Raw genomic sequence first — 22,337 nt, forward strand, 5'->3', positions numbered from 1 at the left:
ATGGGGGGCCCCGCCGGGCTCCACCCGCTGCCCCGGGCCCGGACGCGCCGCTTCCGGCCCCGCCCCGGGAAACGCGGATCAAGGGCGCGCAAACGAGTCATTATGCAAATATCCCCTAATCCCAAAAACCGCCCCGCCCCCTGGGGGCGGAGCCAGCCAGCCCCCGGACAGAGACCCCCGGTACCGTGATGTTACGTACGCGTTTTATTTCGTAATTCCCGGATTTGGCTAAAACCAGTTTAAAATAGTGCCCGCGGGCCTTAAATCCCCACGTTAAACCCCCAGCACCCAGCCCAGCCCCCCGCCCGGCACCCGCGGGTCTCCCATTGAGGGGGCGAGGACAAGAGCATGGGGACTGTGCCCCACCGCCCTGAGTCACTCCCGGCGCCCCGATAAATGGCAGCCAGACCGCTTCCCCATCCCACCCCCTCCCTGCAACACTGCCTATGCCCAGAGCCACTCCAAAACAACGGTGGAAGTCAAAAGCAGATGATTCCCCCTCCCAGAGATGCCACCAGCATCACCTAGGCCCAGTGTGACCCCCCACGGCTCAGTCCGAGTTGCTGAAGTCAATGAGAAGCATCTCGTGGCCATAACTTGAGTAGTGAAATTCTGTCTCCAGCACAGTCAGGGTGAGAGCCCACTCGAGCACGCAGAGCTCTTCATCCTCCTCACCAGAGCTCTCCGAGGAAGAAGGGTTGAACTCCTGCAGCACAGGAGGGAGGATGAGCCCCGGTCTCCCACCGCATTGCACCCAGCCCAGCCCCATGACTTGCCACCCCACTTACAGTGGGCATCCTCAGCCGCTGCTGTCTGCGCCGTGGCAGGCGGCTGGTGGGCAGCTCGTGCAGGTAGATGCAGTCAGACCTGAATGGGCAGTGGCCACGGTTTCGAACAAAGAATTTACATCTGATTTTCCTGCGGGATTCCAAGCAGTTGTGAGTTGGCTCCCGAGGCAGCACAGAGCCCCCAGCCCTGCCACCCACAGTTCCATGCACTCACCCCGTCCGCGCCTTGAAGGTTCTGATGAGCTTCTCCTTCTCACCCACATCCGAGATCCAGTATTTGTGGGGAATATAGTAACTGGAAGTGATCCGGCACTCTGGGCAGGCCCTGGGTGAAGGCAATGGGTGCAGATGGGTGTCCCAAAAAGGGAGCAGGGAGCACAGGCTCAGCACCCATGCAGGGTGGTCCTGCTGCCATGGCCTCATCCAGTATCCCCATCCTTACTCCCACTGACATGTTCCCAAAGAAAAGTCATGCCAATGCAAAGTCACATCACCAGACCTAAGGAAGGATTTCAGGGTGCAGAAGGGGTGATGGTGACCACTCTCCATTGTCCCCATCCCCACTCACTTTATGACTGTGCTCTGGAAGTCCCGGCTGCGGCGCCACTTGCGGATGCATCCCACGCAGTACGCGTGGCTGCAGTTCGGGAGGATCCCAAAGAGCCGCTCTTCCGGCAGCGGCTTCTCGTACACCCTGTCCATGCAGATGCCACACACCACGGCCTCACTCTGGGCTCTCAGTGCCTCGGTGGGGACTGGGGCTGCCGCAGCACCCAGATCCATAGAGACCTGCACGCAGAGAAGCAAAGCATGGCAACCCCCCAGCTCCATCAATGCCCTGGCCTTGGGGAGTGCCCGGCCACAGGACACCCCCAAACCCACCTCTGCAGGGTCAGTCCCCGTCACCATCTCCACCACTGTCTCTCTGGGGTCAGAGGAGTCTGCATCCAGTGCCAGCCCTTGTAGCTGGGAGCCTGCAGGAGGAAAGCTCTTAGAGGGGAAAAGCACATCCCACCCCCCCATCAGAGAGCCAGGCAGGCTGCTTAGAGCATGCAGCCTCAGCAGTGACGGTCCCCTGGAGACCTCTCCACAGCCCCAGCTTGGCCAAGGTTTGGGGCACGGGCAGAAACATACTCGGACTGCTCCACCGTGACCACTCCAGTATCCTCAGCCCCACTGGTCCCCTGGGCAGCCTAGCACCTACCTGAGGCACACTGAGCATGTGTGGGGACAAATTCTCCACTGATGTTATCAGGTGCTGTGACATTCTTCTCGTCTTTCTGTTCCACCTCAGCCTCCATGTTTGGGAACTTGAAGGCCACATGTGTCGTGCTGGGGGCAGGGTAGTCCGAGGTGTGCTGGGGTCCCACCCAGCCCTGGGCCGTGGCCGTGGGCACAGTGCCAGGCTCTGGGCCCCAGTGGCAGGGGGGCATGGAGGGATCCAGGCCATGGCGGGATGGCACCAGCTCCTCCTGGATGTGCTGGTAGCTGGAGGAGCCCAGAGACAAACAGACAGAGAGTCTCATCAGCCCAGCATGACTCCTCTTGGCTCCCAGCCCATCCTTGGGGCATCAGACTCCTGCTCGCTGCCCCTTACCTGCACTGCTCTCCGTAGCTGCAAAACCCACTCTGGAAGTACCTGCAGATCTGAGCTGAGTTTCTGTCATGTAAGAAGCGGCAGCTCCGGCCCCATCGACAGGATCCACGGGCAAAATTCCTGTTGGCCAGAGGAGCCGCATGGTTGGGGTCAGACCCCACTTCAACCTTGCTCCACCAGCCACCCTGACACCCCTCTGGGTACCAGCTTTGTCTGGGTGGGGCCATAACTTGCAAAAGCCCCACCTGGTGTCTGGGCTCAGGAGCCCCTGCCAAGGGCAGAGCCCGGGGGGAGCCAATGCTCTCCCAGCCCCATCCAGCCTTCTCTCCTGGTTAATTGCAAAGCAAAATAAAGCTTAGGACTGGGCTGGCCTGGGGGCTCTCCTCAGGGCAAGCCAGGGGTGCTGAGGGCTGGGGCAGCCCCTGGCTCCCTGTGGAGCCATGGAGAGAGCAAGGAGTCCTTGGTTTGCAGCTGACGGGAAAGAGGTGCCTGGCTGGAGTGTTTCTGGGGACCCCCAGCTCCGGAGGTGGGGCAGCGGCATGGGGAAATGGGTGGGGGGTGGGTCAAGGCCATCCCAATCCACTCTCTGTCCCCACAGGGAGGGACTCGTGGCCCCATCTCAAGCCTATCTCCCCCAAAAGCTGCTCGCAGCCCTCCCGACCCCAAGCCTTTTACCTGCACCGGGGTCTCAGACAGCTCTCCCTGGCCGTGAACGTCCCAGATGCCACCGTCGAGCCCGGCTCCATCTGTTCCCCGGCAGCCAAGAGGGTTCGGCCACTTCCCGGGGCTGTTTATGGCCTCAGGTGTGTCGTAGTCCGTCTGGGATAATTCTCCCCTCGGAGTGGGGGCTGTGCTGCGATTTGGGCGGAAGACAAGCCTGAACAAGCCCGGGCTGATAGCACTCGGGAGTGTGAGCATTGTTTACTTTGAGTCAAGGACTTCCCAGCTCCTCTTGCTCCTGAAGTGAGAAGCCTGGCGGGGGTCACCACTCCAGTGTGCACACTAAATTCTGTATATTCTAATTCTTTTATCATTACTATTTCCTTTTTGTTTCAGTCATATTAAACTATCTTTATCTCAACCTATAAATTTCACTTTTTTCTCAGTTCTCTCCCCCATCTCACTGGGAAGGGAGGCAGTGAACAGCTCGGTGATGTTTCGCTGCCTGCTGGGTTAAACCATACAAGGTCCCCAGCCAGGTACCCTGGATCACATGCCCAGCAGCACCACAGCTCCCTGTATCCCCAGATGCATGGGAGAGGTGGGGGACAATGGAATAGGTTCTCCCAGGGGCACTCAAACTGGGGAGAGTGAAGTCTGAGGGTCTGCAGCTGCTCTCTGCAAACTCTTGGGTGTTCAGACACAGCCAAGGGCAGAGCCCAGAGCCAGAATGTGGCCCATCCTTGCCCATCTTGGGGTGGTTTTGGCTGGGCTGAGCTCATTGCCCAGCTCCACCTGCAAGCATTTGGGGCAGGAAGCGCCCAGCTCTGAGACTGGGATCCTGTTCAGAAATGGCTCTTTCTGCTGCCTTTAGTTTGCAGGCAGGAAAACCACAGGAGCTATGAGATCTAGGAATAATGGAGACTCAGGAATCATGGCAAATTCCTGGAAATCACAACAGATCCAGCAAATCCCATCACCTCTGCTGGAAACCCTCCCATGGGCAGCCCCCCAGGTGCCAAGAGAAATCCCACAAAGATAGGCTGGACACTAAAAGGTTCTTAAATATTTAATTCAGATTTATTTAAAGTCAAGTCAGTTTGTGGACACTATTTATATTATTAAAAACACTTGGAGGTTTGTACTTCTAGCAAAAATATACATTTCAGTTTGAGGGTTGTTACACTGTTGAGGAAGGAAGAGCAAAAAGTTCCCCAGGTGATGGGCACAAGTCCTGCATGTGGCTGTGGTGGGGATGCCACCAGGGCTTTGGGATGGGCAAATCCCCTGGGCTCCATCCAGCACACGCATATCTCCAGTGCCCTCCCGGAGAGGGCTTCAAAGTGCTTCAGAAATGGTAACTCCTAACGCCCCTGCAAGGTAGGGAAGGGAGGGGCTGGGCAGGGAAACTGAGGCACAGCAAAGGGCTGGAGTGCGGCAGCAGGGGCAGGTTTGGCCATCGCCAGCCCTGTGACGGGGTGGGGAAGCCCAGTGCTCTTCCCCTTTGGGTTTTTTAAAGGAATTATTGCACCAGGGAAATCTGCTACCCTGAAGACAAGGAAAGTAAAATAAAACCGACTAATTTGCTCCCACAACCCCTCCTTGGGGATTTCAGTATTTTAATAAGGCTGCTCAGGACACACAGGACCAGGAGCTGCAGACAAGTAAGTGCTGCTACTTAGGTCAGACACCATCATCCTGAGAGGGAAACTGAGCCCTTCCCGGGTCCATCCTCTCCCCTCGAGCTCAGGTGATGCAGCCCTTCACACTGGGGGCCTAGCCCAGCCCAGCCCAGGCAGCACTATGGCGTTTCACTACAGCTGCGAGAAGTTATGAGGTAAAGTCCCAAAACGGTGCTGGGTTTAGGCAGACCCTGAAGCCTGGAGCTGTCCCAGCTCTCGGGACAGTGGCAGAGGAGGACTGGCAGCTTCCCCAACCTGGCTGTGCTCTCTGGGAAGCTCCTGCCCATTGTGAGCATCCTACCCACTCCCTCCCAGTTTATAAATCCTTGGCATTTATACTGGGGTTTACAGCTGTAAAGCTCTTTGCAACCAATGCACTAAAGGATCCTTTTGCTCCCCCTCGAAGCAGAGAGCCGGTGACAATCCAGGTCCCTTTCACAGGGCAAACTGAGACAGGACACCAAACCCTGACCAGCCCAAAGCCCCTGACCCTGCACAGACCTTTTTGGTAACTCATAGCTGTGCAGAACAGCCTGTGGAAGCCACAAATTCCAGCCTCTGCTGTGAAGGTGAATTTTAACGAGTCAAATCCTTTCCCTTCCACCTCCCCATCCCTCCTCTCATACTGAGGTGCCAAGGAACACATTCCCTCTGGAATCAGGGTGCCAGGAGCACAGGTTCCCACACAGCACTCAGGAAGGCAGAGCTCGCACAGTCCCTCTGGGAGACAGGAACACACTGCACAGCACAGGGGGCTGCTGCTGAGGGTCCCTGCTAGGACAGCCCTACCCGTGTTCAAATACTCTGGCTTTTCTTTGGGAAAGAGAGAAACATCCTTTCACATCACAACTGTCCCAGACTTCACGGCTCAGGACTATGTCTTCGGAGTGCAAACAAACAAGAAAATACAGACACGCTGTAAGTGCTGCTGCTGGTCCCACCGGACCCCTGCACCTCGCTCGGGTCTCCTAAGGACCAGAGCTCCTCCCACCTTGGGGACCTGGGGTGCTGTAAGAACCCCACTGCCTGTGCCATGTAAACCGGGCGGCCGCTCCAGAGGCCCCGGAGCAGCTGGAGCTGGGCCGCAGTAACGGAAGCAGCAGCTGTGGAGATCTGTTAGTGTGTGTTAATGGAAGCCCTGGCCGAGCAGGAGGCAGCTGCAAATCGTGACAGCATCTTGCCCTACGTACCGTATGTCAGGGTCACGTAGAAAAGAGTTTCCAGTAGAAGAAATGGAAGACACAGGGAAGGGTTTTCTTTGTTTCTGTACAAAGAGTCTTGATGGGAATCCATGGCTTCATTCTCATAAATAACAGGTCCTTAGTACATGTCCTTGTAGATCTCCTGCAGAAGTGGGTGCAGAGATGTCTCTGTCTCTGTCTTCTTGATCTTCTGCACCAGCTGGGCATGCTCTGTCACCAGCTGCCGCAGATCTGCCATCTTCTGCAGCAGCTTGGGGAAGAGGTACTGGGCATCCGGGTGGTTGGCCTGTAGGTGAAACTCCAGCACTCGCAGGATGTTGTCTTGGATCTCCTCCACCTGCTTCACGTTCATCAGGCCAGGACGGTCTGTGGAGAGGAAGCACAGTAGCTGCAGGGTCATGGGGCAGCCCTCCAAAGCACATGCTCCTCCTGAGAAAAGGAAGCTGGGGACTGTATCCCACCCACTGTGACTCCAACCTCATCAGCTAGAAAGGGGAGAAGTGCTGCCCACAGCAGCACATGAGAAGGAGATGCCACTTCTACACTCCTTGCTCTTGGTCCAAGCTCGCCAGGCATCACCACCACAGAGCAGCTTTGGGTTTGGAAGTGTTCAGTTCTCCTCTTGTGCCCCTGACACACCCCTGGCTGACCCCAGGGCCAGCTGCAGCTCAGCTCCCTCAGCCCCCTCTGACCCACCTCTAAGTAAGGAGGACTCTTCCTGACTCTGGCATGGCCGAGGGCACCCGCTCACCTCCACACAGGATGATGGCTGCCACAAACAGGGACAGGTCACTGTCATCCAGCTCCAGCGCATTGAACTTCACAGCAAACTCAAATTTGGGCTCCATAATCTCACTGAAGGGCTTGCGCAGGCTACGCAGGAACTCACGGGTCACGAAGCCGTTCCCGTTGGCCACCAGCAGCCCATCCTTGTTCATGATGGACGCCAGCATGGCGAAGATGGCCTCGTGCACCCCGTACTTGAGCAGAGTCACTTGGTCGTTCAAGTAGAGGCCTATGAAGCTGGGGATGCTCTTGGCAAACTCTGTGAGCTCCCGCACAGTCTCCACCGTGGTGCACTGGCAGCGGTAGAAGACGTGCACCCCAATCTCCTTGTAGGGGGGAATGCCATTCACCAGCTGCTTCCACACCAGCCCCTTCTCTGCCTGCCACAAGGTGTCCATGTCATGGATCACAAAAGGCTGCTTGAACAAGAAGCAAGTTAGGAGTCTGCTGTGGGGACTCGAGGTGCCAGCTCTGCCCAGGACACTCATGTTTGCCTGCCTGTCCCTGTGCTGTTCCCTGCCTCTGGGACTGACAATGCTCAGGCAACCTGCACCCACCACCACAGCACAAGCCTGCACAGCAATGGGACTTTTCCTAGCGAGGGGCAGGACATGCAGGGCCCACCTGGCTGCAGGTGGGAACTGGTGCATGTGAAACAGCTATGGCAGGAGGGAGATGTGCAGCATCTCCCAGAGAACAGCCCTCTGTGCTGCCATGGCCAACCCCGCCTGCCCTGGGAGGGAACTTACTGGGGTGCTGCTGGCTTTCCCGGTCAGGATACCTCTTGCCTTCTTTTTGGTCATGTTGAAATTCTTCAGGTAGGCATTGTAGATGTGCTTGGAGAAAGCTTTCAGGTCAGCCACCTGCGGGTTCTGGCAGCTGATCTCGCTCGCTGTCAGCCCTGCCACCAGCTTTCTCTTCTCTGCCTCTGGCATGCGCCCGAAGCGGATTGCTGGGGGGGCAAAACCAGTGGGTCAAGACAGGGGGGTGACTCCAGGAGATGCATCCAGAGAGGTAGCAGGTTGTTCTGCCACCGCAGACGGACAGGTCTGCTGGTGAACCCCTGCACAACACAATGCTTCTCCAGGATGCAGCTCCTCCAGCACTGGCACCTTCATGAACCAGCCATTGTTGCTTCCCTCACACCAGACTCCCATCCCAGTCCTCTGGGCTCTTGCACAAACCCACATAAACACCTTTGCTTGGTCATGACCTAGATGACCAAGAAGTTTTAAAATCCTGGCACAGAAGAGCAATCTGTGTGTCCAATTCCCTCTGGGCCAGTTCATAAGGCACAGCCATGTACCAGCAGCTGTCCTGCATGGTGGGAATGAACAGCCCCTTCTCGTATAGAAGACAGGGATGAAGAGTCAAAAGCTTGAAATATTGTGTTTGAATGATCCTTTGGCAAGGAGAACCATGGGCTAAAGCACAGCCTGCCATATGCACCTTTCATAGGAGGGCAGCTGGCCCCGTGTCACCCAGCCAGTCAGGCCTGTGGTCAGCAGTGACACTCACCATTGTGTGACATGCCCAGGGAGAGGCATTTCTGGAAGCGGCAGTACTGGCACTTGTTTCGGTTCTTCTTCTGAATCTTGCAGCTCCTCTCACACTTCTCGTACTCCAGCTTCATGCGGATTGTCCGGCGGAAGAAACCCTGTAGGCAGGGAGCAGGGGGACATGAAGCAGCAGTGTTAGGGCCTGTGGTTTGGGACCTGGCTGGTTTCTTAACCCCAGGAGCCTCAGGGAGGTTCAGGCAGGTGAGTAGGGGGAGCCCTGGGTCTCTCTGATGCAAGCAGAGTCTCTATCCCAAGAAGGTTGTGCAGGAAGCACATCCAAGCTGCAGCCAGTGATCCCAGGGGGATAAACACACAGCTCAATGCTGATCTGCGGCACAGAAACCAACCTTGAAAAGCAAACTCAGGGGCCTTGTGGGGACAGATGGATTTGCCTTTCAAAGTAAAGCATGATGGGGCAAGATTTGGGCCACACGGGTCTCAGCCACCTTCCCAGGGCAGCACTTGCTGCCTGCTGTACTTGCCACACTCTCTGGACAGGTTTTTTACACTCACTCAATCCCACATCCCTGTTTTGCTGCAAATCTGCTTGTTTGAGGAGGCAGCCCAGTCCCTGGGGTCTAAGCCCTGCTTGGTGCAGCTGATCCCAGCCCTCCCTGTGGACTCACCTTGCAGCCCTCGCAGGCGTGCACGCCGTAGTGGAACCCCGAGGCTTTGTCCCCGCAGACTCTGCACTCCACGTTCAGCGCTCCCAGGGCCGCCTCCTCACAGCCCACCTGCAGCTGGTCCGACAGCGAGGGAGAGGAGCTCTGTGACACGTCTGCAAACACACACAGGGACGTGTCCTTCCACGTTACAGCCATAGGCCCAGCTCCTGGTTTGGCCAGCTCCTCCAGCCATGGGGCTGAGGAGGGATTTCCAGCCCTGTCCTGCCCACCACTGCCATAGCAGCTGGCCAGTTACCAGGAATCAGGCACTGGCTCCAGGCAGATTCCAGGCATTCATGCCCAGGCAATGAAACACAACCAGCTGATTTTATAATCCTTGGTTGGCTAGCCGCTGGACAGGGCTGCCCAGCTGGAATGTCCAGGGCTCTGGAGGAGCCTCTTCAGCAGCCACAAACCTTCTCTCCCAGCTCCTACAATCACTTTGCACTGAGGACTTCAAGAAGTGTCCAGGGAAGCATTCCCAAGCACCCTAGGAGGCCCCTTGCTCTGAGGCATAATGTTACCTGCCTGTCCTTTTAATTTCCACTCCACAACCCATTGCCAATGGGTGTGCAGTGACCGCAGAGCAACAAGTGAGCCTCTCCATGACTTGGCTATTGGTGCATTATTTCACAAAGGGAAGAAATTAAAACCAGCTGAACTCCATTCAGAGACAGGTCCTCTGCCCTTGCAGCTGAGCACGCTGCCTGGGGGCTGTGGATGCCTGTATGCTCTGGGGGCAGATGAGCTCCCATGGCTCCACTTACCTGTGTAGCTGCTTGAAGGCAGCGAGCTGTCTGGTCCTCCAGTTGGGTCCGAGGCTCTGCTTGCCACCATCACTGCCTCTTCCTCTTCCTCTTCCTTGACCTCAGGTACTTCCTCCTGTAGTTGTTCCATAATTGATCACCCCTCAGTGCCAAGACTGCAATCCCTGTCATAGCTCTGGCATCATCCGTGTCTATCCGAGATGGACCCCACCAGGCTGTTCCTGCTAGCCTGCAGGACACGGGAGAGAGGCCGGGGTCAGCGCTGAGTGCCTGCATGGAGCAGCTCAGCAGCAGGACAGTGTGTGACCAACCACACCAGTCCTGCTCTGCGCTCACTCCTCAGCCCGTGAGACATGCAGAGCTGGGGCCCTTTAAAGACCCCTTTGCACTCTGGAATAAACATTCTCTAAGACTCAAGGAAGCAAAAACTCACAGAATTGTATTTAAAGGCCAGCAGACAGAACCCAGATGACAAACCAGCTCAGATGCCACCCAGGGACCTGGGGTCCCCAGCCTGCAAGTCCCATAGCAGAAACACCGCCCCAGACAATGTCCCCCAGAGCCGCCAGTGCCCTAGGATGTCACGGTGGCAGCCAAGGCCAGTGTCTTTCAGAGCCAACACCTCCAGAAGGATCAAGGTAGGGCTGGCTTCATCCTACATCCCCATCCAGCCACGGCAGAACTGGGACCAGGAGCAGCGGCTGACCGGGGTGTTCTGTGCCCATGGGTGGGGGATGCTGGGGGAGCAGGGCTGGATGTAGCAGCAGGCAGTGGCTTAAAGCCCCTGGCCCGTGTGAGCCATCTGCGAGACCGACGGCTTCCTGCTGGCCCTGCACTCGTGCTCCTTTCCATCACAGCACTGCCAGTTACAGCCTCTGTGTTTGTTTTCACTTGGCTCCTCTGCCAAGAGCTGCTGGGTTGAACGTGTTGCTGTTGCTCTGCGCAGCTGCCGGGCTCTGCTCAGCCACAGGGTCCAGCAGCACAATCCCAACAGCCACACAATCCAACCAGTGTCTTAATCCTGAGTTTCCTGTGGGAGGAATGGCCCCATCCTCCCCCCGCGCTTCCGCTCCTTGTTTGCCTTACTCTATCCCAAAGAGCCCGCGAAAAGCTCAAGCTGTGCAAACGATGCATCGCCACTACCACAGCCATTGCAGAGCCATTCCCACCTCCCTCCCAACCATGTGGATCTTGCCTGAGCATCCAGCTTGTGCTGCAACATCCTGGTGCTCATTTACCTCCAGATCTTGATTCCTAAACTGACTCTTGCTTGAGTAATTAATATCTCAAGTCCAGTTTATGTAGAGTTCCATCCACTTCCTTAAAGGAGCTACTTTTAAGCAGAGAAATATCCATCAGGAAAGCCACTAAAATTCAGGTTCTTCCAGGAAAGCCTCAATTTGCAGGCCCAAGTTAAACCAATGCAGCATCTCACAGGGGCCTCATACAAGGGCAACCCTAAGCTCTGGGATGGTCTGTGCCCTGTGCCCAAGTCCGTGGCACAGCCCAGGTCTTGCTGGGGGAGGGTGCAGTGACCCAGGACTCCCTGGGCTCGTTTGCCCTCCTGCAGCAGACCCTCATGCCTCACACTTTGCTCTTAGAGCTGCAGCCAGTTCCTTGGATTCCTGGAAAGCTGTCAAGGTCAGAGCTCCCTGCAAGATCAAGGAAGCATCTGAGGGAGAGGACAAAACCTGCAGGTGGGAGGGTGAGCACAAACATGTTGCAAAGCCAGGACAAAAGTCACCCCCAGAGCTGGTGCTGCACAAGCCTGGGTCTCCCGCAGCCAAAAGGGCTTTGTTTTCCCTGAGCACAAGGAGGGACCTGCCCTGCCAGCACTGCAGCCTGGAATCTTTGTGAGATAGCACTAGAGATAACAGAGGATGGCCAAAGGACCCATCTCCACCCCAGGACCTCTCCAGCTGCTTGGTGCCCCCACATCCAGTGGTCAAGTAGACAGAGCAGGATAAGAGAACTCCATCTCCTCCTCTTGGCTAAGGAGTCCCCCACCAGAGCACAACACACAAGCTTCAAGCTGCAGGGAGAAGGGCAGAGATTTCTGCCTAGCATAGCCAACCACTCCTTTTTGCCATTTGGCAGCTCTCACAGAACAGTGATGGAAACAAGGATGAAGACTGTGAATTCCTTCCTAAATTTCTCCAGAGAATCCAGCAAAGCTGTTTCCCTTCTTCTTCCCACAGGGGAATGAGCAAGAGGGCAAACATCTTGTGACTTGCTCTGCTCTTGCCTCAATCCCTGTTCCAAGGAGCTTTGGTAACCCTGGCTGAGCCAGCAGCTCTCTCCCAGGAGCCCGCAGCTGGCAGAGGGAGGGTTTGTTTGCTGGTTCTGGGCTTGGGCTCATGCCTGCTGGCTGCAAACAGCTCGGGCAACAGGTTTGTCTTTCCTAGAAGCTGGTATCTACGCCAAGCTAAAACACTGGTGGGAACAGGGAAAGAGATGTGGCACACAGGGAGCTAAAAAACGGAATAAAAGTTAAAAAGAGATAAATCTTCAGTGTGGATTCCCTGCAAGAAGGCAGTACTCCAGAGCTGACCAAGATCCAAGCCTCCAGTTCATCAACCCACAGCTTGTGCTGTGGCCCAGGAGCTCCCCACTGCTGCTTAGTGCATAAACCCTGGAGCCAAGCTCAGAGTTCCCAGGCAAAGCTAAGCGCCAAATAAAGGTCCAAACCTCCCAAGGTCAAGTCACAGAGTTGATCTGCTCTAAGCAGTTGTTCAACTTACCGTAAAAGAGGTCACCAGGAACTGTAAAAGGAAACCAATTTATCATGGGAGCACTTCTGACTTGTGTTTTTATTCCTCTGGACAAAAATGTTAGCCAAATTCACAGTCAACAGAAGCAGAATGGGTGAGATGAGAACTCAGCCCTCCGTAGGGCAGTGCTGTGAAGCATATTTTGAATCCAAAATTGACCTGAATCCATACAGGAGATGTGATTACTGCTGGTTGACCACCTCTTGGCAGACTCCCCTCAGGTTGTGTCACTGCTTCCAAGATCTGCTGAGCAAGTACCAGTTTCTGTTCCTCCTCCTTCACGTCAGCTACCACTAATAAAAGCCAAATATGAGCTAAGCAGATGCTGCAATACAGGAAAGGTAACTAAGTGTACAAAACAGGAGAGACAAACACTGAAAACATGTTTGTGTTTGTTCCTGGAAGATCAGCATGCCCCCACATTAGCCAATGAGATCCCAGCAGCACTTATTAGATGAGTGCTTCCTCCCTTACTCAAAGTCTTGGCTGCAAGGCAGGCTACACACAAAAACAGACTACTGGAGCTAGATAGGTTCTTCCTTGCCATGCAGCCCTGACCAGGATGGATATTCTGGGCCGGATTTTTCCCCTTGAAGCGCTTGCTCAGATGTTGGGCCGTGCCCCAGAGTCCAGTCCTGTGATTCTCTCTCCAAGCCTGACCACCTGTGTTTCCCCAAGCATGAGCCCAGCTGACTAAGCAGCAGGGTGCTGCCAGAGCTGCCATTACCGTGCTGCTGCTAATTACTCAGGGACATGTGACACGGTGCAGGAGATTCCCTCGACTGCCTTGAGAAGCCAGGCTTGCCAAAATGAATCACACATATGCTGCGTGTTTTAACTCACCCACTTCCTGGGCATTGAGGGGAAAAAAAAACTTGTTAAAAAGATTACAAAACTCAACGGATTCTTCTCCTTTCATACTATGATTGATGCTGTTACCCAAAAAAGGTCACAGCACTTTGCTGCAAAAGGAACTGCTTTCTCGCCTGTGCTGGGTTTGTTAAGAGCACAAGAAGTATCGCAGACATAGGAACAAATCAGACTTTGGGCACTGAACTCTCAGCCATGTGCAAAGGAGGGTCTGCCAGGCTGCTTGGCCTCCAGGAGTTGCAGCCATTCCTGGCTCCAGCAGGTCCAAGCATGAATAAGATATGCTCGGAAATCTAGAGATGGCAGATTACTGAGAGACAGAGGAATCATCCCTCCACACCTTCCCAGTGGAGAGACTCTCTGCCCTTATCAGGCTCTACGGCTGCCATTGGCAGAAGGGCAGCAGCAGGACATGCAGGGAAGAGCTGCACAGTTGTTAGCTCTTATTTGAAGTGCTGCTCCACAACCTTCAGCAAATTCAGTCAAGTCCCATACCTCCATTTCCTTCATCATCAAAAAACCCACAAACAAAACCAAGACTCACCACAAAAAAACAAACCTAGGACTTCTACAGTGCTTCATTCCTGATCCTCCCCTTGCTGCGTTAGCTCACAGAGACAGAACGTTTTGGAAGTGCAGAGCAATCGATCAGTGCCAAGTGTCATTGTTTATTCCTGTATTATGGATTTTGGCACCTGTTCGCAGTCACACTTGCAGGTCTGGCCCGCCCAGCCCCCAGTCAGCACCCCACACTTCTCGTGACCACCTTCTCCTGTTATACATTCCTGTACAAGCCATTTCCAGGAAGACTTTCAGCAAATAAATGGGCGCTGACTGGCATTTGTGCTTTGCTGTCAACTCACACCAGCCCAGAGCACCCAGGGCCAGGAGGGGCATGTGGGTCTGACCCACTGGAACAACAGCAGCCAGGAAACGAGCAGGTACTGGAAAGGTGACAGCACTGGGGCTTCTCAGTGCTGGAAACAGCACAGAAGTGCTGCTATTTGAGAAGACCACTAAGACTGGCAAGGAGAGAGAATCATCCCCCCACAGCCCAGGGCACAAGTAGAGGTGGCTGTGAAGCTGTGGTAATGCTTTGGCATCACACTGCAAACCCAGCACACACATGCTAGAGAAGCTGTCTGGGATATACTCCCCTTTCCTTAACCATCCTGAAGGTGAGGAGAGGTTGAAGGCTCAGAACTCACTGAACCACTGTAAGATGATGCTTTCCCATACTGCTGAAGTTCTCTTGGCTGTACTCCAGGGCTGCTGGTTTGCTTAAGGACCTCTTGTCCTCCCAGACCTGAGCAGGACACGTGGAAGGATCTGGTTTCAGGAACATCAGTAATTATAGAACAGGGCTGATGAGGGAGGAGCTCACAGGAACAGAAACACCACTTCCCAAGGCAAACACTGGGCACAGGGTGTTACAGACTCAGAGAAGCACTGAAATGGAACTCCAGGAAAGTGGCAAGTGGAACAAGCTGTGGCTGCCAACAGGAGCGCCGATGGTCAGTGAGGCCATCGTTTGGCAGTGCTGCACACACCAGGACCCAGCTTAGCTTTCCCCAAAGTCTCAGTGTCACTGGGACAGCAGCAAGAGTCACCTCTGCTTTGGATGGGGCAATCAGCTCCCCAGAAAAGCAGTGGGGGGCAGAAAAGCAGCAGCGGGCCAATGCATCGCTCAGGATCACACACACGTGTGTGCAGCCTTCTTTCTGGAGCCAAACACCCAGCAGGCCCCTAAGTTTTATTGCGAGGCTGCCAGTGCTCCCAGGTCCAGGAAAAAAACCCATAAAACCAGTAGCAAGCCTTCTCCTCTTTGCAGCGACAGATTTAGATCCCATGGGCTAACCAGGAAAAAAAAATAAATCCATCAGCTTGTAAATTTTGTTATGTTTACACTTGGACTCACAGAAAAGTGCTATTGGTTTTGTAGACCTTAGCAAAATATCCTGGGCACCAGCCATGCTGCTCTAATCCCAGGATGCAGCTGACAGAGAGCAATTGTGCCCAGGCACAAGTTCCGATGATTCAGCAGGGCCAGGGAACACGTGCCAGGGAACTGAGACAGATCCAACAGATCCCTGCATCTGCTGTAGCTCCACTTCAACCACAGAGCAGGAAAACAGAGGGGTCCAAGTCTAACTGCACAGGTCTCCATGGGAAAACCTCCAGAGAACATCAGAATCACTTTGCTACACAAACCAGTTCAACATCCTCTCAGGGAACTAGATGGGAATGCTGTTTCCTTACTATTTTTGGCCACATTCACATAGCAAGAGCCGGCTGGAGAACAGAGATTTCCCTGCACTTTCAGCAGTGAAATGAGCAGCAACCATGTCAGCATAATTCTGCCAAGATTCACAGTGTGTTCTGACCATTTGAATTTCTGCACCAGCCCCCAGAAAACAAAACATTTGTGCAAAGCATTAATACCTTTCATAACATCCTTGTGTCTTTGGCACTGTCTTGAGAGTACAGGGTGAGCTGCAGTGGTCCACAGCAAGCCAACGACTACTGTTTCCCAACACAGCCAGCTGCTGGGAGCCTAGTGGGCTCCACAAGTTCATGCTCACAAACAACCCTCTTCCAGAGATCCCCATGTCCCTAAGTCCCACAATACAACACCTACCTCACGGACATAAGAACCCGTGGACATTTTCAGAGATATGGGACTCTGACCATCAGCCCTTATGGGGTTAACAGCTTTCAAGGGCCAACATCTCTAGCAGAATCCATATAACCAACTTAAAGGTGAAAAGCTGATTTGAGCATTTTCAGAAATGTCCCAGATTGCATTATGATGAAATCGAGGGTTGCATTAAAAAAATGTTTGTAACAAGTCAGGCAGGATAGAGATTTGAGCTTAGGTTCCCATCAGCAAGGTGGCTGCACAAAGTATTGTTATTTTGAAGCCATCTCAATGGACCTCTCCTCAGCCTGACAAAGCTTTTCCTGAGGAGACATTCATTAGGCAGGCATGTGGTTCACAGTAAAGCCTATCTTAACAGCTCATCAAAGAAACACTTCCCTATCAATTCATTTGCCCTTTCAAATCACCAGAACTATTCCCTGTCTCCATCCCACATCTATGTTACGGGTTGAACATGCAAGTTCTGTTTTTTGCTCTTCCAAGCTGCAGTTTGCAGACCAGGGCAAACCAGGAAACACATTGATGGAAACAGTTCTGGTTAGCATGGAGGTTACCTGGCCGTGGCTGTGCCCCAGCCCAGAGATGGGCTCTGTCTTGACCCAGCACCATGAGAAATGTTCACACTTCTGGCTTGTGCTTTCATCCTGTCACTTCCTCCTTGGTCATGATTCTCCTGCAAACCACAGCCTCCCCAAAACTCAAACCTTCAAAGCAGAACCTGTCCATGGGGTCCCCAGGGAAGCACCCTGACAGTCACATGTACTTTGGAACCCTTTGCAAAACCAAATGGAAAGACCTGACCCAAATGATCACAGATGTTCACAAGCTCTTGACTAAGCTTTGGAGGACACAGACATTTTCCAGATACTGTGATCCAAACAGTGAATATTAGAGCATTTCAAGAAGTCATCCTGAAACTGAGATACATCTCAAGTCAGTTCTACTCTGAACCCTTCCTGAAATCAAGCAGGGCTCTGGTGAATGTCACCCCAAAACATATATTTTGGGTAAGACACATTTCACAATCTCCTTGACCAAAAGGACTCATAGTGGCATCAATCGTTCCATTCTAAACCCTGCTTTGAGAAAGTAATTTCCCAGGCATTCTGCCAAGGCAAGCACATTTCAGAGTATTAACAAAAAAATAAAACTAGCTCTACAGAAAAATCTCATTTGTACTCACTATGGAAATGACTTCTGCTTGTCTAGACTTTCCCAGGGTCTCCAAAATTATTGCAGCAGTGCTAAGCAGTGTATCTCTGAACATGGGCACTTCTAGAAAAGCAGAGATTGTTCTGCAGCACCTGATGAGAAGCAGTGAACACAGCCTGACAAATCCACAGGTATCAGTTTGTTCCTGCTCTAAGCAAGAAAGCCAGTACAAAACACAAACCTCCGACATCTCTAAAATGTCATAGTCAAGGCAAGCCAGCCTGGCAGCAAATAACCTTTCAGGCATAAGCACTGTAACATCATCTCACCCAATTAAAACACCATTTGCATGTCAGGTTCTGCTGTTCGAAGGAGATGAAGAGCCTTTTGTCGTGCCAATTCTGCAGTCTCCAAGAACATTTGCAGATTTCCAGCTCATAATTCAATAGCCACAGACGAAATATTCCCCAAAAGGCAACAAGATGTACCGTACAAAAATACATATTTGTCAAAAAGCATCACGCAAAAGAGACGGAGCCCATCAACACCAGGAAGCAATTCCGTAAAACAATGCTCTTCTGATCAGCAAAGCCTCACGGGGCTCATTACAAAATCCTCTCCATATGCTGTGAAGATCCTTGGAAGTTTGTGTCTTGAATATCAGAACAGAGACAGCACAACAGTTGCACAAACTTGACACAGAAATCCACGGGAGCTGAACACCTCAGACCTGTGTTGTGGCAAACACACCCACAGCCAGGTGCAGACAGCCTCGGCACCGCTGGAAGCCACACACAGTGTCCCGGTGCGGGGACTTCAGTGAAGACTTCCAGGCATCACTTCAGAGGTCTGCAGGCAGGAGGGTGCCCTGCCCGATCCCACTGACCAGCTCCTCCAAACCCCCACCCCGGCTCTGCCGTGACCTGCTCGGCTCTGTCGGGCACCAGCAGACGTCAGCAGTGCCACGCGTGTCGGATCGGTGCGTGATTGGTTACCCACATGCGGCCCCGGATCTCATGTGCCCTCCCCAACCTAACAGGAGCCAATTTCAGTATAATCATCAGTGAAACAATGAACTATTATGTCACTATGCTTTGACAAGCAATAGCCAGCTGAGAAGAACAGGATTAGACCACGGTCCTCACAACGTACTTCTAAGATCATATTCATAAAGATCATATTCAGAAACTGAACAAAAATAAGGTATAGAGTTTAAATTTACAATGAAATTTAAGAACGTTTAAGCTCCTGGATGAAAGTGAAACTTGCTGAAAGCAAACTGCTCTTCCCAGGCTCTTCCGTGTCCCAAGTTTATAGAAACATACATAAGGTCAGTGCCTTGGTCAGTCGCCTGCAGTGAAGGGAAAGGGTTACCTCTGTGGAGCTGCTGTCCCTGTCTGCCTGTTGTCGAAAGCCACCGCTCGGTCACCATGTCAGCATGGAGAGCCAAAACCTGGAGCAATCTGCAAGAGGACAGAGCGCGGATTTCCACGGCTGTGCTGAAGGCCAGATATTTATGCCGCTGGGAGCACTGGGCTGGGTCCAGCAGCAGCTCTGAAATTTAAACACACACTCCCTCTACCGCAGGCGGTCACAGCATCTGCCCCAGGACTGGGAGGTAGAGCAAACCCCTGGATGTCCCAGCAGAGACAGCCCCAACCCCTCACCCTTGCCTTATGTCACCTGCAGTTAGAGGCTGATGACCCTGAGCTTTTCTGACAATACATGAAGCTGATGTTAGAAAAGGGTCTGTGGTGGCTGTAAGGTGGTTTGTTTACTCAGCTTGCTTAATCCACCTTCAGGAGGCTGCCAGAAAGTTCCTGCAACTTTAATGAACTTCCCTCTCGGGTGGCTGAAACTTAAGGATTTGACAGAGTTCATTCACTCTTCTTGGTTTTCCTGATAACTTTGCCTTATACGAATTTCAGGATCAGAACAACAGTAAGAGACCAATGCTAGAAAAAAATGGCTTATGAAGCTTTGAACTAGAGGACTTAGAGAAAATATGTCCTATTTTTAGACAGTTATGCAGACTAACTGGACTAAAACATTAAACAAAGATGTTGTGAACATGATGCTATTTGCACCCACATATCCTCCTTGACATTACCCAGGCTTAGCTGCTCCTCCCACCCCAATAGAAAAGCTGTTTCCTATTGCTGCCCCCAACACGGGATGACTTGTGAAGCAGCCGAGCACCAGCAACAAACCAGCGTCACCAGCCCCCACCAGGATGGGCAGCTCGGCAGAGACCTGCACGTGCTGGGCTGAGAGTGAGCCCCTGGTGTCGCCTGCCCTTCTGGCTCTGACACGGCACCAGGAGCTGCAGCTGCTCAGGAGAGGATGAAAAAAGGATGCAAATCCCCTGCCCCAAAAGCCAAGGCTCTCAGCACACTGGCCTGAGTGTGGCAGGTGTTCCCTACAGCACCAAGCAGATCAGGTACATCCGGGGGGGTCACAAGTGTGAGATCCAGAAATACGACCCCAGTCCCTCACACTGGAGCATCACTCTCATCAGGACTGCCTGTTCTTGTGGTCAATAATGTCAAAGTCACAGCTCCCCTTGCAGGCAGCAACTGCTCTCCTTTAGAGGCGGGGCAGGAGCCTCTGCTTCAGTGGGGCCATAAAATGGCCCTCGGGAGCTTCACTTTTGCAGCAGTGCATTACAGCCAGAGCAGGTTCCTCATCCTTTCTCTCCCAACATGGAAGACAGTTTTTCTAAATAATCCTGACAAAATTTCTCTTCAACCTTCCTAATGAGGAACAATAATAAAGTCATTCCAGCTCCAGTGGCACATCAGGAATTGGCTTCCTCCACCTGCAGTAAAGCCCATCAGCATAGCCTTGACACTGTCAACGAGGGCTGAATCACACACAGGGAGTGCACAAATCACACCCTGAACTCTCTCCCATCACAGACCAGTGCTCTGCTGCTGCTGCTGCCAGAGATCTGAGAATTAAACCTAAATGACTGGCTCACCTTGCCCCGCTCACAGTTAAATGCCAGGACATGCCCAATCACACCACACACAAGGCAACACTTGCACCAGCTCAGCAGGGCATGGAGGGAATCTGCCAGCATATCCCTGCTGGACTCTTCCTCTGATGTCCCTGGCTGACACATGGTAAGTCACCAGGAAAACTCCCACCTCAGCACAGCCTGGAGCACGTTTGTGCAGAAGAGGATCCTCCGCCAAAGGCAGCAAGGGATTTGCATGGAGAGGGCTGTGGAGAGGAGAGTGGAGCAGAAACGAGAAATGGGACATGGGCTGCCTCAACCCATGGGTCACTGGTTTAGAGACCGACACTGCAACCTGCCCTGGGATTCCAACTGAGGAGTGGCCACTGCTCAGACCCCTCTGTATTGCCACCAGGGATGTTGTCCAGACCCTACAGCACATCCAAAGCTTTCTTGCCTCTCTGCCCACCCAAGTGTATTCACAGGGGCTTTTCCAACATGTGGGGGCTCAAAAGATAGATTTCTTCCCAAAAAGCATGTCCTTTATCTGGGATCTCAGGGAAAGCGGGAGCAGAACACGGAAATATGAGGGATGGGAAAGAACTCTCAGATCCTTCTTCCTTGAGCAACCCCTCACCAGATGCTCTGCTGACTGACCATCCTGCCCCTCTTGGTTCTCCTCCTTCCAGCCCCAGACCCCAGCAGCGCCCCTCACTGGTACCCTCAATCCCCAGCCCAATTCCCCTCTGCCACCTCACCCTGACACAGAAGATGGGCACTGTCCCCCTCAGCCTCCTCCCGTGTGGGCCACGTCCCATCCTCTGTCTGCCCTGATTTCCCAAGCAGGAACTACAGCCTGAACCCTCAAGTCACTGCAATCCCCCGCGCGCCAGCTCCTCGCACCAACGTCCCCTCTGCCCCAACCCCTGTTCCTCACATCTCCCTGCCCCGTCCCAGCCCCTGCCCCTGCCGCCCCCCGTTCCCCTCACAGCCCTGTCCCAGCCCCTGCCCCTGACGCCCCCCGTTCCCCTCACAGCCCTGACCCAGCCCCTGCCCCTGACGCCCCCCGGTCCCCTCACAGCCCTGTCCCAGCCCCTGCCCCTGACGCCCCCCGTTCCCCTCACAGCCCTGTCCCAGCCCCTGCCCCTCACGCCCCCCGTTCCCCTCACAGCCCTGTCCCAGCCCCTGCCCCTCACGCCCCCGGCCCCGCTCACCTCGCGCGCGGCCCCGCTCGCGCCGCCGCCCCCCCGCCCCGCGCGTCACCGCGCGCCCCCTGACGCCACCGCACCCCGCGCGCGCGGCCAATCGCGGCGGCCGCCGGGGCCTCGCGCCCGCGTCACCACGGCAACGGCCCCGCCCCGCGCCGCACAGCCCCCTGCCGGGCACCGCCGGCACTGCGCCCCCCGGCGGGCGCGGGGCCTCATGGGAAGTGTAGGCGCTGCCCGCGGGGCGTGCCGGAGGGGGCGTGCGGAAGGGCGGGGCGTGTCGGCGGGCGGGGCGTGTCCGGCGGGCGGGGCGTGTCCGGGGAGCGGCCGACAATGTCCCCTCGGCTCTGTCTCGTGGCTCTGTCCCCCGTGGCTCTGTCCCCCGTGGCTGTGTCCCCGCGGGTCGCTTCCCCTCGGCGTCCTCTGCGACCTCCGGGACCGCTGCTTGGCCACAGAGCGGCGCGAGCTCAGAGCGAGCGCGGAGGGCGGGCCGCGAAAGGCAGCGCGGGGAGAGGGGGCGGGACTGTAAACATACGGAAATCATTCCTACACCCATCAAATCGTTATTAATTGGAACCCGATTCCCTCATCTCTGTCCTTGTTTTTCTTGGCTGGAAAACCTGATGATCCCAACTGGCTACTTTTAGGGTAGTTTTCTTCCACAGCTCCTTTCTCCCGGCTGAAACCTCCTGTCACGTTCAGGGCTTATTTGGAGGGAAGCCCCTCTGAGAGATTTCCTCTCGTGCCGGGGAAAAACCCGGACTGGATTTCGGCCATAGTACGGAATGGGGGGAAACCCCGGACTGGATTTTTCTAGAGTACAGAATGGGGGAAAACCCAGACTAGATATCCAAAAAAAAAAAAAAAAAAATTAAAAAAATGAAGGGTTGGACTTGATGATCTCAGAGGTCCTTTCCAACCCTGTTGATTCTATGATTTTATGAGTCTCCTGCGCACGTGGAGCCCGAGCAGCTTGGGGCCGAGCTGGGAAGGGTCCACTCTGCCAGAAAACATG

General features: G+C 54.2%; 2 protein-coding genes across 10 annotated transcripts; both read right to left on the reverse strand.

Moving 5' to 3' along the window:
- Positions 1–68: 68 nt before the first annotated feature.
- On the reverse strand, positions 69–6,015 carry LOC135402513 (E3 ubiquitin-protein ligase makorin-2-like). Of its 4 annotated transcripts, XM_064635772.1 has the most exons (9): positions 5,918–6,015; positions 3,061–3,277; positions 2,386–2,505; positions 1,993–2,276; positions 1,671–1,762; positions 1,357–1,577; positions 1,003–1,113; positions 789–918; positions 69–706 (listed from the first exon to the last, which is right to left on the reverse strand). In XM_064635772.1, exons 2-9 carry the CDS (start codon positions 3,129–3,131, stop codon positions 551–553), a joined length of 1,185 nt encoding a protein of 394 aa, XP_064491842.1. In that variant the 5' UTR covers positions 3,132–3,277; positions 5,918–6,015; the 3' UTR covers positions 69–550. The 4 variants fall into 4 exon arrangements, with proteins under 4 accessions (XP_064491842.1, XP_064491840.1, XP_064491841.1 ...); XM_064635770.1 differs by having other exon boundaries at positions 1,357–1,762; XM_064635771.1 differs by having other exon boundaries at positions 2,386–3,277.
- On the reverse strand, positions 4,104–21,392 carry PPARD (peroxisome proliferator activated receptor delta). 6 transcript variants are annotated; one of them, XM_064635764.1, is made up of 8 exons: positions 21,332–21,392; positions 18,533–18,621; positions 9,707–9,935; positions 8,901–9,052; positions 8,234–8,372; positions 7,465–7,667; positions 6,681–7,134; positions 4,104–6,295 (listed from the first exon to the last, which is right to left on the reverse strand). In XM_064635764.1, the coding sequence occupies exons 3-8, from the start codon at positions 9,834–9,836 to the stop codon at positions 6,048–6,050; spliced, it is 1,326 nt and encodes a 441-aa protein (XP_064491834.1). In that variant the 5' UTR covers positions 9,837–9,935; positions 18,533–18,621; positions 21,332–21,392; the 3' UTR covers positions 4,104–6,047. The 6 variants fall into 6 exon arrangements, with proteins under 6 accessions (XP_064491834.1, XP_064491838.1, XP_064491833.1 ...); XM_064635768.1 differs by having other exon boundaries at positions 6,681–7,131; positions 21,332–21,387; XM_064635763.1 differs by lacking the exon at positions 21,332–21,392 and adding an exon at positions 20,308–20,732.
- Between the last annotated feature and the right edge of the window lie 945 nt (positions 21,393–22,337).

This window comes from Pseudopipra pipra, chromosome 25, assembly GCF_036250125.1.
Source record: "Pseudopipra pipra isolate bDixPip1 chromosome 25, bDixPip1.hap1, whole genome shotgun sequence".
NCBI classification, from domain to species: Eukaryota; Metazoa; Chordata; class Aves; order Passeriformes; family Pipridae; genus Pseudopipra; species Pseudopipra pipra.

Coding starts and splice junctions, on each gene's coding strand:
- LOC135402513 (XM_064635769.1), bottom strand. CDS start 2,612: ATGGCCCCACCCAGACAAAGCTGGTACCCAGAGGGGTGTCAGGGTGGC. Junction 1,114..1,356: donor TTCCAGAGCACAGTCATAAA/GTGAGTGGGGAT, acceptor GCCTTCACCCAG/GGCCTGCCCAGAGTGCCGGA. Junction 919..1,002: donor ACCTTCAAGGCGCGGACGGG/GTGAGTGCATGG, acceptor GGAATCCCGCAG/GAAAATCAGATGTAAATTCT.
- PPARD (XM_064635764.1), bottom strand. CDS start 9,836: ATGGAACAACTACAGGAGGAAGTACCTGAGGTCAAGGAAGAGGAAGAG. Junction 8,373..8,900: donor ACGCCTGCGAGGGCTGCAAG/GTGAGTCCACAG, acceptor CCCTGCCTACAG/GGTTTCTTCCGCCGGACAAT. Junction 6,296..6,680: donor AGCCATCATCCTGTGTGGAG/GTGAGCGGGTGC, acceptor TCCTCTCCACAG/ACCGTCCTGGCCTGATGAAC.